This window comes from Alosa sapidissima, chromosome 7 (genome assembly GCF_018492685.1).
Source record: "Alosa sapidissima isolate fAloSap1 chromosome 7, fAloSap1.pri, whole genome shotgun sequence".
Taxonomy (NCBI): domain Eukaryota; kingdom Metazoa; phylum Chordata; class Actinopteri; order Clupeiformes; family Clupeidae; genus Alosa; species Alosa sapidissima.
The window spans coordinates 20,438,471-20,452,242 of NC_055963.1; the positions used below are offsets into that span (position 1 = coordinate 20,438,471).

At 43.7% G+C, this 13,772-nt stretch overlaps 1 protein-coding gene across 1 annotated transcript; it reads right to left on the minus strand.

The window, feature by feature from the left end:
* Nucleotides 1–5,986: 5,986 nt before the first annotated feature.
* Nucleotides 5,987–12,839, minus strand: gata5 (GATA binding protein 5). Its single transcript, XM_042099211.1, has 7 exons — nt 11,992–12,839; nt 10,701–11,355; nt 8,933–9,102; nt 7,855–7,983; nt 7,182–7,266; nt 6,768–6,895; nt 5,987–6,468 (listed from the first exon to the last, which is right to left on the minus strand). The coding sequence occupies exons 2-7, from the start codon at nt 11,215–11,217 to the stop codon at nt 6,349–6,351; spliced, it is 1,149 nt and encodes a 382-aa protein (XP_041955145.1). The 5' UTR covers nt 11,218–11,355; nt 11,992–12,839; the 3' UTR covers nt 5,987–6,348.
* Between the last annotated feature and the right edge of the window lie 933 nt (nt 12,840–13,772).

The window sequence follows — 13,772 nt, forward strand, 5'->3', positions numbered from 1 at the left end:
GGGTCAGTTCAGCTCAGTCGACTACGGAGAGTGTGGAGACACAGGCAGGGGTCTGGAGACGGGGCAGAGGGCTTGATGGTCCTAAATGGAATTTGAGATATTCCCTAAGGGGCCCGGGGAGTAGTTACGAACTTGACTGTTCTAGTTTGATTTCATATTTATGGTACATCTTTTTGTCATCTTTTTTTTGCATCGACCAGTCACACTAGCGCTTATAATAGAAAACAGAAACTGCTTGACTGTGGCCTGAGTGATTTATCCTTGAGCATGCAATGGAAGTCTTTAGACACATATAAACCCTGTCCACTATGTTTACCAGTCCAAAAATAACCAGGTTCTTTCCACAAGACATGAGACAAATCAGTCTTTTTGGGGGACCATGGTGGGATATTTTTGGCGCCATTGTTACAAGTCAACCCTCAGCTTCTTATTAATGCTTTACACAAACGCACCAACATCCTCAGCTGCCACCAAAGGCCAAACGTGGACATTCCAAATGTACTCATCATTTATGGTACGCATATTCATGAGATCATTACTATGACTCTGCGTCCAGAGTCTACTCTCTGGGTGCGGAGAGTCTACGAGAGAGTTTTGAAATTTTCAGGGAGCTCGCAGTGGTGAGGTCAGGCAGGCTGATAACGGAGCGTGTTTCTCAGCGAGCTTGTCCTTGGGCTGCTGGGATTCTCAGGGCTTGCTGAAGTGCACACGCAGCGAAACACACGCACACACACACACATACAGCAGGTTAGGAATGGGCAGCTTTTGTTTGTTCCCTTACCTACTGGAAAAATACGCCCCCCCCTCCCACACACACACACATGCGCACACACACACACACACACACACACACACACACACACACACACCACACACACTAGTTGCCTCCCCCCAGCTTTGGCTGGCTCTGCGCAGCTGATATGGGTGATTTTTTCCGGGCCGCTACACCTAAGCCAAACTATGCTGCCAAAATCACTAATGCCTTATCAACTAAATGCCTCCCCTCACACCCATTCTCCCCTCTCTCTCTACCTCTCTCACTTGCACCCCCCTCCTTCCCTCGTTTTCTCTTTCCCTCTCTCGCCTTCTCGCCCTTCCCTGTGTTTTCCCTCGCTCTCCCTCACCAGTTTCGCCTCTCTCAGTCGCGTATCAGTCGGTCCTATCTCCCACTGCTTGCTCTTACTCACTCCCCCCCCCTTCCCTCCTCCTCCTCCCCGACTGTACTCCTCCCTCCCTCCCTCCCTCCCTCCCGTGAGGCGCTGGCAGCCTCTCTGTCTCTTTCCATCATTTACCACACCCTTTCAGTCTCAGCACTACAGCAGAACTGGGGCAGGAGAATTGACGGAGTTATATAACCTAACTACTCAATGATTCAACAACAGGTTGTTTTTTATTATTATTACAGCTCTCATTCAGGCATTATTGATCCTCTGGCTTCTAGAGTTCCAATGATTCCTCTATCAACTAAATAACTCCACACTCATTAGTTGTACCTAGAAAGATCACCTTGAGGGAGTGGCGCCCATTTTACAGCCTTGAAATCATGTGTTGGGGGGAACTGTGGTGCAGGGGGCAGCATCCTGACCACATGCGAGTCCAAGTGCCCAGGCTGTCTGAGTCCAAGTGCCCACGCTGTCCCAGGTTTTATTTCGATCCTTGGTCACTTCCCGATCCCGCTCCTATCTATGTCCCACTCGCTCCCTGTCATTCCCAACATTGCTGTCTGTATGAAAGCAAAATGGCCAAAATATACAGTACACTTAAAAAAAGAAAAAGAAAAGACCTGGTCTTGGTGTTATTGGCCTTCATCAGTATGTTGATGCTCTGCAATGGCCATTCCAAATAAATCCCTACTGAACTGATTAGGTCTGGCAATGCTAACTGTTTAAAAAAAAAAAAAAAAAAACACTTGAAATCTGGCTTGAAACCCACAGATTGTTGGCTTAACTATGACATCCGCACAGGCGCTCCGAGTCTCTCAGACACATTGCCCGGTCATTACCTCAATGATGGTGTCACTCTGGCAGTGGGCTGTCGGGTGTCGGGGCGGCGCACTGAGTGACGTACCCACCCAGAGACTCCGGCCCTTGCGAAGATAAGGGCGCATTATCGGGGGGCTGTCAGGATCCGGCCCATCCACGGAGCCACTCAAGGGACTCTCACAACAAGAGGGGTGAGGAGGAGTGTGTGTCTGTCTGTGTGTGTGTGTGTGTGTGTGTGTGTGTGTGTGTGTGTGTTGGGGGTTGGGGGGGGGGGGTGCGGCATCAGAATAAAAAAAATAAAAGATTGACCGACACAAAAACAAAGTGGAGACGTTGCTGAGCGTAAGCGACATCACACCAGTGTGGCCTGGGAAAGAATGTGAAAAAGTATGTCAGAGGAACTCAAATACAATTATTATGTGAGCAGTAAGCACACATGTACATGCACAATCACACACTCACACACTCACACACACACTTAGACAATGTGAGTGTGTTTTGAGTGTGTTTTGAGAACAAAAAGCACAGGGCCTGCGTTCCTCTACCTAAGCCCTTGCTGTCACGCTGAGCGATAAACGAGGCCCCAGGGGAAACCGCCGCTCAGACAGCACGCGGAAGTTTTGATTTAAGGGCTGAATATTAGCTGAATAAATGCCTGGTCTCCCCACACGTCACCCCCTGCATCCCTCATCCACAAACCCCACCCACCCACCCACAACACACACACACACACACACACACACACACACACACACACACACACACACACACACACACACACACACACACACACACACACACACACATTCACACGCACACACATACACAGACACACACGCACACGTACACACAATCCTCGACACTAGTCTCGCTAGCCCTGGCTCAATAGTCCAGCATCGCTCCCAGTTGGGAGACAATATCCTGTTTTTCGTGATGGGGAAGGGAATGAGTGGAGGCGGGTGACCAAGATGGGTGACCCTGGGAAATGTAGGAAAAAAGGGAAGAGAAGGAAAAGCCTCACTTGTTTGTGTAGAGGAAAGGATATCATTCACTATCACCCTCCGTCTGTCACACTAGAGTATCACAGACATGCTATTGAGCTGGACTGCATCCCCTTAGGATGAGGATGAGAGAGAGAGAGGGGGGGGGGGGAAGAATGAAATAATCTCAAGACAACTTTGACCCTACAATGCTTTTTAATAGTTTTTTTTTTCTGGAGGTCAAAGTTGTAATGTCATCGTAATGTCACTTTCATCCTTATTACAGGGCTTTTGAAAAAATGACTATATTAATATTCCTTTGAACCAGCAGAAATTCACAATTTAAACTGCTGCCAAACTTAGACAATAACATTCTATAACAAAAGAAAATAGCTACAAACCGCCCCCTACAATTTACCAATAAGGACTCTCTCTCTCTCTCTCTCTCTCTCTCTCTCTCTCTATTCCTAATTGTCAGAACAATCCTCTCAGAGGGCAGTTCCACTCTGAGGGTTTTTACAATGCGATCGCCCTGATGACACCACTTACTCGGAGACAATTGAAGGTAAATAAGGCCGTGAGGGTCGCGCAGGACCCCCACTCCCCGCCACACACACACACACACACACACACAGACTGGACCCCCCTGCTCCCCGCCGCGCGCCTGCACGACTGTCTGCTTAGCACTTAGAACTACTGGCCCTTTGAAGCGGCGCTTACACAAGGACAATGGGGCCTGTTGTTTGAACATCGTGTGCAGAGGTGATGGACGATTGGGTTGAGGTGTAGGTTTGTGGGCAAGTGTTTGTGTATGTGTATGTGTGTGTGTGTGTGTGTGTGTGTGTGTGTGTGTGTGTGTGTGTATTTGTGAGGAAGATTTTTGCTTATAGGATGTAACAGACTGAAAATAAGTGCTATCTGTCTCTTATAATGATAAACAAACTTGTTAATGTTAATGCACATCCCAAGTCAAATCCATCCTCCGCATGATCTGGTCCTCCAGTCTTAGTCTAGTCTAGACGCAGTCTTGAAGAATATACAAAGAAAATATTTGCCAACATAATATAGCCTACATTTAGACCCTACATGTATTGGGATTTGTATATTAATGTAAGAAAAATAATCAAATGAGGGCATATCACTAATCACATGTGGGCATATCCTAACTGTGATTTTAGATTGATTTTCACACAGCTATCGAGTTAACACAGTACCACAATGAGGAGAATCTCATACGCTTTTGACCTACATCAAGATGACACATCACCTAGACAACAACTGCCACGGTGACAGATAGCATAAACTAATTTGGCCAATGGCAATAAAGCGGGGTGGCGGTGACTGTGCGTCGCCATGAGGCTGTAAAGGGGCGGGCCGCATCGCTGACACGGCAGCATTTTTGCCCAGGCTGGATGAACGGGTGCCAGCCAGACCCAAGCGCTGGGGACCATAAAGCCGAGCTGGAACGCAACCTTTGCCCGATAGCATTCACTCAGAGGAGTTGCACTCACACACACTGACACACACACACACACACACACAAACACGCTTGCTCATACACACACAGTCTCACAAGCACACTCTCAAACATAGACACACACACACACACATATAATCTACACGTGCAGGTTGCAAATTATCCCAACATAATGGAATAATTTGACCTGAAATGTTGGCTAATGCGGATCCATCAATTCTTTTGTTAATAACTTCCAACAGAATAAAAATATGTATAATTGTATATATAATTTAGACTGGCATCCCATTCATAATCTAGTATGAGTCTAATTAAGTGCTTCTATACTTTCAAACTTCCGGTTTGCAAGATGTCACCTGAACTACTGTCATTGTTTTATATTGTTTTATGTTTCTTACTTAATAAGAATGAGTTCTACAGAGAACAATGCATGAATACAGTACCTTTCCCACAGGGAAAGGGCAGTAAAACAGGAGACAGGAGGGAGAAATGACCTGCGTTTGAGTGTCGCTACAAGTGTTTCAGCTGTAAATAGAACCGCTGCACCACAAGCACCGGCTTATCTGGAAAACACCCTAAACTCTGATGGAAATACCTTTGTTTAAACTCATAACATTGGCTCACCAATTTACAAAATGTATAATGAATTCATGAACTGATGAACTGATTAATTTAGCATTTTAATTAAGTTTTTGTTTTTTAAGGTTTGTATAAAATCTAAAATGGCCAGTCTGCAAAACATATTCTGACAGAATCCTCAAATAGGTATACATTTTTACTATTTTACAAATGCACTTGCAAGGAGTAAATGCATTGCATTTAATTGCAATTCATTCATTACATAAATACATAATTATTCTACATGTTACTCGTCTCGATGTTTAATTATGGAGATTTGTGCTCTTTAAATCTTTAAAGGGATTTAGCATGAATTAGGAATAGATGGCCCTGAAATATTATGAGCTGAGTATGTTAATTTGGTTTATTAATCTATGGAAATTTTGAAGAGCATCACAAAAACAAGACAAACATACTCAGCCAACACAGCCCTGCCTCTGTCATTTCTGAGGCAAATAAAATAATAATAACATTCCCTTCTAATTCAACAAAATGCAGCAAATAAATTTTGGTTAACATGTTCAAACAAACAAAACAAAATCTTACACAAATTAACATGTGTCCCTTTTTCAAATGTTTTTGAAGAGACAGGGGGAGGTCATTGCACTTTAAGATTGTCTGACATACAGTACTCCGTTGAAAATACACCAATCAGCAGAGTCCAGGAGCTCCACAGCCTACCCTCATAAAGGAAGGAATAGCAGAGTGGAGGGTCGGAATTTCTGACATCACAAAATGAAAAAAAAAAAAGAATAGAAAAAAAGAATATGTTTCCAGAGCAGAGGGATATTATGGGTAGGCTTTGTGTTTCCTTGGCTTTCCTTATCTCAACATAAATAATGTGTCTTTAAAAGTGAATCATTTACATTTTAAAGTATTAAAACAAGTTCAGAAGTGATAAAACTCTTCCATCCCACCCACCCCCCCGCATTGTGGTTTCACCGTTTCCGAGTTTAACATTTGGCAACAACTTGCCCACTCGTGGTAGGCCATTAATGTGTCAAGATACCACGCTGGTAAAAAGAACGGTGAAATGACACCAAAAACTGATATGTTGACAACAACAAACACCCAAACTGCAGTGATGCTGTGCATTGCATGTCCCCAGTGATCCTCTCAGCATTCTCCTCTCTCATTGACCAACTCGGCCAGTGCTGGGCGTGGGAGTTTGATGAATTCTAATTACAACGATAGGTAGTTATCACAAGTCTGTATGCATCCACACATAACAGGACTGGGTTTAGGTTCGATTCGGCCACTGGCAACGGCCCCAGGGTCCCAGGAAGGGTGGTCATGCCTGGGTCAACGCACACCAAGAGTTCTGGGCAGCTATAGAGGTAGGGGTGAAGGCATAGTCCTCATATTTGATGTCCACGTGTCCTGAGCTTGTGCTCTCCAGCTGAGAAGAGGCCTGAAATTACACGTATGACATGTCAAAACGTATGAAGGCTTTAGGAAAGTCTGAAATGTCAGCATATTGAATTAATTCATGTTTTACATAGATGACGGTTAGCAGGATTTACAACAAAAGCCCAATTTCAGTTTTTACATTTTTATCTTTTTCAAAATTTCCATTTTTCTAGGAAACTATTGAAGCTTCATATCAGTGAGGCCTGTGTGTGTGTGTGTGTGTGTGTGTGTGTGTGTGTGTGTGTGTGTGTGTGTGTGTGTGTGTTTTGTGATTCTGTGTTTGTAGTAGTGCATGGTTACCTGGGAGACTGATACAACGGTCTGTCCAGCGTATGGAGATGGGGCCATGTTGGGTTCACTCTTTATCGTGGAGGCGTTCTCGGATACGGACAAGGAGGCGGGGGAGTTGGTGCCAGAGGCTGAGGTCCCTACAGTGGATGGGTGGATGGGGGTGGTGGGGGGGGGGGGGGGGGGGGGGGGGGTACAACAGAAATGATGAGCAATATAATCCCACCGGACTGATAATGCCCAAAATGAACGGTTTCCGAAACTTCTTTTCTGAGATTTAGTAGTAGTAGTAATAGTAATAATATTATTTCCCACACACAAGAACCATGACATTGTAATGGACATTGTACTTTGGAAGATATATCCTTTTTTTTTTCATAGTATCCGGTCCATTTAGTTATATCCTGAGGCAGTTTCCCTCCTTACCTGAGGAAGTTTTGGATTTGGGCATCTTAGGTTTTCTTTTCCTGGTCTGGATACTCTCTTTCTTCATTGCCAGTGGTCTGGCCACCTGAAACCAGCAGGAATGATGAGTTAGTCGGGTCACCTACAACACGGCTGGAACTCGGGCACTACTCTGTATACACATTGGACTAGTGCCTGATTTTTCTCTCCAAACAAGAGGGATTTGCAACTCTCACAATCAAGCACAGTTGTATTTACAGTGTAGATATTTTTAGAAAATAATTCAACAGCTCAATGTGTTAAATAATGCTATTTTGACTGGAAAAGCAACACCATCTAGGGATTTTTTTCAAGCAACTGAGCCAGACTGTGTTAACATGGTCGACTTTAGGCAGATGCCAGGCTTGGCTGTTTAGCTGCACTGTGATGTTCCCCAGTGAGCTAACTCCCCTCCTGGGTCACCACTGCACTTATTCACTGGTTACCTGGCATATATATAGACTTGTTTTTGCCAGAGCATTCAACCAAAAGCAATCCACACTTTTACATCATGACCATATCAGTCTGCGTTTGGCCAAGCTTTTTTGGTGACAGGAGTATCAGGACGATTCGGAGAGTGACCGTAATTGCGACGGGTGTCTTTTGGGTGTATTTTGGAAGTACGCTGCCTGGGCGAAGGGACTCACTGACTCACCCCGTGGAGCTTCATGTAGAGGCCACAAGCGTTACACACGGGCTCCCCTTCAGCATTCCTCCGCCACAGTGTGGTGGTGCTGGTGTGGCAGTTAGTGCAGCACAGGCCCGCCCGACGAGAGGTGGTCTGCTGTGAGGACAGAGGCACGGAGAGAGGCATGAAGAAGTCTGTCTTATACACTCGTTAATAAACAGTGAAACATTACTTATGGATAACGCCAGAGAGCAAATTGTGCAGGAAAATAGCATTTTCTGAGACTAACTTCTGAGATGGATTATCAGAGACAGTGTGTGTGTGTGTGTGTGTGTGTGTGTGTGACTCTACATAGCGTTGCATTAGTGTTGAGATAGGAGCCAGGAATGCCATGCACTCTGATGGGAGCCCAGAGCTATGCAGCTTGTTGTGGGACACGAGTGAGAATTCTCAGAAGAAGTGCACAGTAGTTGAGCGAGTTGCAGCCAAGCCTTATGCTGCTGCCGCAGTTAAAAACAGACAGCCCAAGGACAAGGTCAGTGAAGGACAAATACAAACAACAGAGTGAAAAAAAAAGACTAACGCCACCCTCTGAATCTGGACTAATTCACAGCAGCTGCCGGAGACAGAACGGCGAGCCATGGGAAAACCCACAGCGGTGAAGGCCTCTCTCTCACTCACCGACAACCTTCTCCCACAACTTACTGACCTTGGAGCCTCTCTCTCTCTCTCTCTCTCTCTCTCTCTCTCTCACACAGAGTTTACCACAATTAACTAGAGTGAGCTATAGAATGAAACATGTTTCGGACAAATTCACTTATCTAACACACTATGACAACTCAAGAGTTTAATTTTAGGTGACCCAGAAATAGGCCTAACGATATATTTTGCTCTCTTTATTTTCTATATTTCTAATATATATATTAGTTTATGATTTTGTACAGAAGTGCTGGACAAAAGTTGACAAATGTACAGTCTTTCTATAAATAGAAATAAAGCTGCGATTTATAATGGTGCTTCAGTTTTTTTGATAGCCTGTGGGTTCTCATCAATGCCTTTAACATAAAGGTTATCAGCTGCACCAATGCCTCTCACTGATACGTACAAGGCGTTTCTGTGGTTTGATAAGCGGTCTGTTGATGCCGTTCATCTTGTGGTAAAGACCACAGGCGTTGCACAGGTAGTGACCGGTACCGTCTCGTCTCCACAGCGGGGTCGAGATGGAGCCGCAGTTAACACACTCTCGGCCTTCGCCCGGTATCTCCTCCAACATGTCTGCAAAGGCAAGAAAAAGACCATATTTGACATAAAGAACGGACACAATGTTATCAAATAAAATAAATGCAAAATGAACATTATGCAATCTGCCCATGGGGAATTATTTAAAGCAGGTCCGAAGGGGAAAGGTTTAAATACAATAGCCTAGATCTTGTTTTGTCTCGTCGGTATTTTTTCTGTGCATACTTTAGGATGTGATTTTGCTTAGAATGCTAATGCAATGATAAAATTGACATTATTAGTAAAATAGGCCTAACTTGCCAACATATAGCCTAAATCGCAACAATAGACGCGAAAGCAAACTCGTGGACGCTACACGAGATGCACGAGGTAGGCTATAGAGACGGAGAGGAATTTATAGGGTCCACTCTGACGACTAAAAGCGAACTGAGCCAGAACGTGCCAACGCCTGGACAGGGTCAGAAGTGCCTATTAGGGCGACTGACGAGGCACGGGTCTCCGACGGATGGAATGTCTATGGGGGTCTTATCAGTGTTGAAGATCCAGGGGTCTCCAATCAATCAAGCTACTGACACGCGACGGCCTCCAGTAATTAACTGCCCGAATTCCAAGGCCAAAACTGGATATTATTATTGTTATTATTATTATTATTATTATTATTATTATTATTATTATTATATAAATAAGAGTAGCCTATCACCAATCTCGCTTCCTAGCACCGACCACCTTGGAACCAGGAGCCCACTCTGTCTCTGTTCCAAAATGCACTGTGTCAATGTGTGGCAATCAGACATCTAAAACCACCGTTTAAGCCTGATCAACGTGACAAAATGTTTCAGTGATAGCTTTTCTAACCATTGTGATGCCTATGTGTGTACTGAACTCTTTCATCAGTTGATGACTGAAAACAGTCAAGTCAATGGAAGGGAATGGAATTAGCATTTAAATTAAACGTCTTTAGACCTTCGTGTTTCAAGAATGTGTATTAGTAGAACGTGCAACAATGTTTATTTTAAAAGCAAGGCACAAATTTATCAGCTCAAAGGACTGACACAATTGATGGTGGGGTTTGACCGTTCAGATAAAGAGGTCCATTAAAAACTTCAAGGCTACAATAAATAACTTTTAACACCCTATGCAGTAAATTGTGAGATCAATGCATCAAATGGGTTCATCCCTTTTGAGGTATTCCAACCATTCACCATAGTTCTGTTAAAACAAGCTTTGAAAATGGCTTAAAGAATTACACAAGTATGGTTGCATGATACAATGGCTATTCTGTAACCCAGGGATCAATTATCTATCTTGTAAAGCATATTTAGCCTATTCAGTGTTTTATACACAGGCCTCGTTTTAAGGTCTTGGAAATTGTTTTCTTTGCTGTTCTGCCTGCTCTAGTCTCACCGAGTGAACTAACAATTACGCCTGTTGCATTTTATACAGGCAGAATGACTAGAAGGAAGTATTTTGTCATTATTTCGCCTGCATTGGGTTATTCAAAACAAATCGTTTTTTTTATCGTCGCGGTGTGTCAGAATATTCTTTCTTTGAAAGTTGGAGGAACATCATGGGTCTGGCGGCGTGACTTATAGGCTGTTTTAAACGGACCTTCTAAGACTAAAAACTAAACATACCATAGCTGGATCTTCTCCCAGACAGCGCGCCTTGTCGTCCTTGTAGACTGATCATGCCACCGTCGAAGTGTCCAGGCGCCCAGGAGGTGGCCATCTCAGGGCTCATGTAAGCGTATGGGCTGGAGTACGATCCTCCGACCGAGCGCACCAAAGCGCTTCCATACTGGTCCCCCCGTCCGCTATTGCTCAGTACCAGCGGGTTCTGGTACGCGGAGTCCCTCCCGGTGCTGCTGCTCACCGGTGGACTGTGCGAATACGAGAATCCAGGAGGAGGATGAGGGCTGCCCGGGTTAAACGAAGAGCTGTCCGTGCCAGCTTGTGGCCAGCCATGGTGGCCCCCGAGGCCATGCGACTGATGGGTAGACTCGCACGTCTGGAGGTAGGGGAGAGTCTGCAGCATGGCAGGTACCCGAGTGGTGGGCACGTAAACGGGGGAGCTCGCTGACGGATGGATGTAGTTCCCAGTATCGTGTGCATATGGAGAAGGGTTGGAGGATAAAGCCAAACTTTGGTACATCGTGTCGCCTCTTGCTTGAGTCTTCTTGACGAGGTAAGAGGGTATGCACCTACTCCTGAGTGGAGGCCGATTCACTGCAATCTCATCAATCTCCACGAAATGACAAAAGAACTCCGTTTACGGAATAAACACCCGCTCCTAAAATAAAAGAAAGTTGAACGATTTAGCACATTAGCAGAATCCACAAATCTGTCCTGCGATGAATTCATAGTCCAAAGACTGTCACCTTGTTGAAGCTGCCTAGCCTACATGCCTGGCGTCACCTGTGAAATCACACCTGTGACTCTAATCTTAACAAAAGTAGTCTTAATGAAACCTTCAATACAATCAGGCGTCTTGTCAACGTATTTTGAGGCCATTAATCCTTTCACTTACAGTATTCAGGTAACACATCTGTAAATGTACTAGCAAAACAAATATATTTCTCTCGCATAGCAAGGATTAAATGCCACGAGTATTTTAAATAATATAATTATCAGTGCTCGGGCATTTTGATTGACTTTTAACGAGTGAAAATGGCTTAAATTGCTCCCAGTATCTTTGCTTGCAGATATAAATAATTATCAGCCGTTCCAGATATCCTTAGGAACTCTAGGCTTACTGTACCGTTAACTCATAATGTAGGGTCCAAATCAAAAGACACAATAGATAGCCTGTGGCATATCTCCGATACATATATTTTTATCATTGTAAACGCAGATCACATAAAACGTTGATAGCTGTATGCACTGGGCTAATACAATTTCATCCAAGGGCTCTCTCATATTATCTCACCAGATAAGGACGGTCGGTGATAAAGCCAGGAACCCTCGCTCCAACTGAGGTTGATTGAATGGTGTTTTAGTCGACGTCTTTCTCCCAGTAAGAGCACGGAAGGAATACGGTGTCGCCGTAAAGACGTCCAAAATGCCTCGGCGAGGAAATAAATATCTTATTTTTCTTCCAAAATTTCGTTCGATCCACGGGATGGCTGTAATGTTGACTCTTTGCCTTCTCTGTATCTTGAGATAGAAGAAGCGGCTGATAATCTCTAATATAACTGTTCTGTGATTCGCTCTCCACTGGGAAACTTTACTGCGAGTTATTTGTACGACGGGACCACGTGACTCAGTCAAAGGTAGGACCCATCGTTGTTGGAGGAAAGCGATAGGAGGAAAGGGTCAGAGGGACAGGGGGGTATGCAATTCCTAGAAGCGCACCTGAAATGGACCCACCTTTTAGCTGAATCTGCTGAATCTCTTCTGTTTCAAAAGTCAATTTATCTAACTTAAAAAAACTAACTGTTCACTCAATTCTCTTTGATTGAGGAAGGACGTTGATTTGGTCACCACTGTGTTTGTACTCTTTCTGTTTCTTTTTAAGCCTTGGTCATGAGATACTGTGTGGTATAGTTACCAGTGGTAATCATGTAACAAAGTACAACGTCTTTTATTGATATTATGTACTCCCTTTTAAGTTTTTAAACTAACCCTCTTCGTAATTAGGGCTACTGTGTACACAATGCCTGCAAACGTTTTAATTGAGCATTCCAGCAAAATAAAAACGTTGCTATAAAATCATTTCTCTGGCTCAACGGGAATGTTATGCTGGGTTTTATGGCCAGGTAAATGTGGCTGAGTTCTCTATAAAAGCAACCCTGAGATAAGAGATACGACCAACAACTATCCACGATGATACAACAGTAATCACTCTCATTATAGCAGGCTGGAAATATTGTTATCTTAGCGGTTTTGTTTGTGTAGCCTTCCCTGCAGAAAAAAAGAAAAAATAAAGCTAGTTATATGAATTATATGATTATATGCACGAATAATTGTGCAAAATTACATGCTAGCAAAATCACAGATGAAAACGTCTATAAGTAAGAAGAAACAAAACATTATTATTATTATTATTAATATTATTATTATTATTATTATTATTATTATTAATAATAATAATAATACCATCATCATTATTATTGTAATTTTTGAAATATATTTAGCCATCATTTAACTCCCCTGAAGTTTGCTTTTTAATGTGACATTGTCTGATGTAGCTTGTTTTTGGTTGAATATGTCCAACATTTTTGTGAGGCACACTAATTTTCAAGCCATCGGTCTGTCTACCTTCTCTGGACGGTCTGTCTTACCTTAGCCTCTGGACAGGTCACAGATAACAAGATTAATTAATGATGTGAACTCAGTCCTCGCGCCTATAGCGCAAGCGAGACAATCGACCGGAGGAGATGCTGTGTGAAACGCGAGCTGGCCTTTTGTTTGATCATTAGAGAAGGTCAAACAAGCCGACACTTAATCCTCCTCTTCATTTACCTCAACTGGCTTTTAATCAAGGGCAGTGTTCGACGTCGCCACTTCTCTCATCATTGACTGGTCTGTGGTGAGTCCTATAGCCAAAATGGAGAGAGTCACGATTATTCAATCAGCCACAATATACATAGGCTAACAGACAGATTCTGACACGGAATAGGGGCCACAGACAACCCATAGTTAAAGTACAAACTTGTTTTTTTATGCGTGCGTTTTATTTTTTATGATATAACGCATTCCTTTATGAAA

Coding starts and splice junctions, on each gene's coding strand:
- gata5 (XM_042099211.1), bottom strand. CDS start 11,217: ATGTACCAAAGTTTGGCTTTATCCTCCAACCCTTCTCCATATGCACAC. Junction 9,103..10,700: donor TGGGAGAAGATCCAGCTATG/GTATGTTTAGTT, acceptor TTGCCTTTGCAG/ACATGTTGGAGGAGATACCG. Junction 6,896..7,181: donor CAAATCCAAAACTTCCTCAG/GTAAGGAGGGAA, acceptor CATCCACTGTAG/GGACCTCAGCCTCTGGCACC.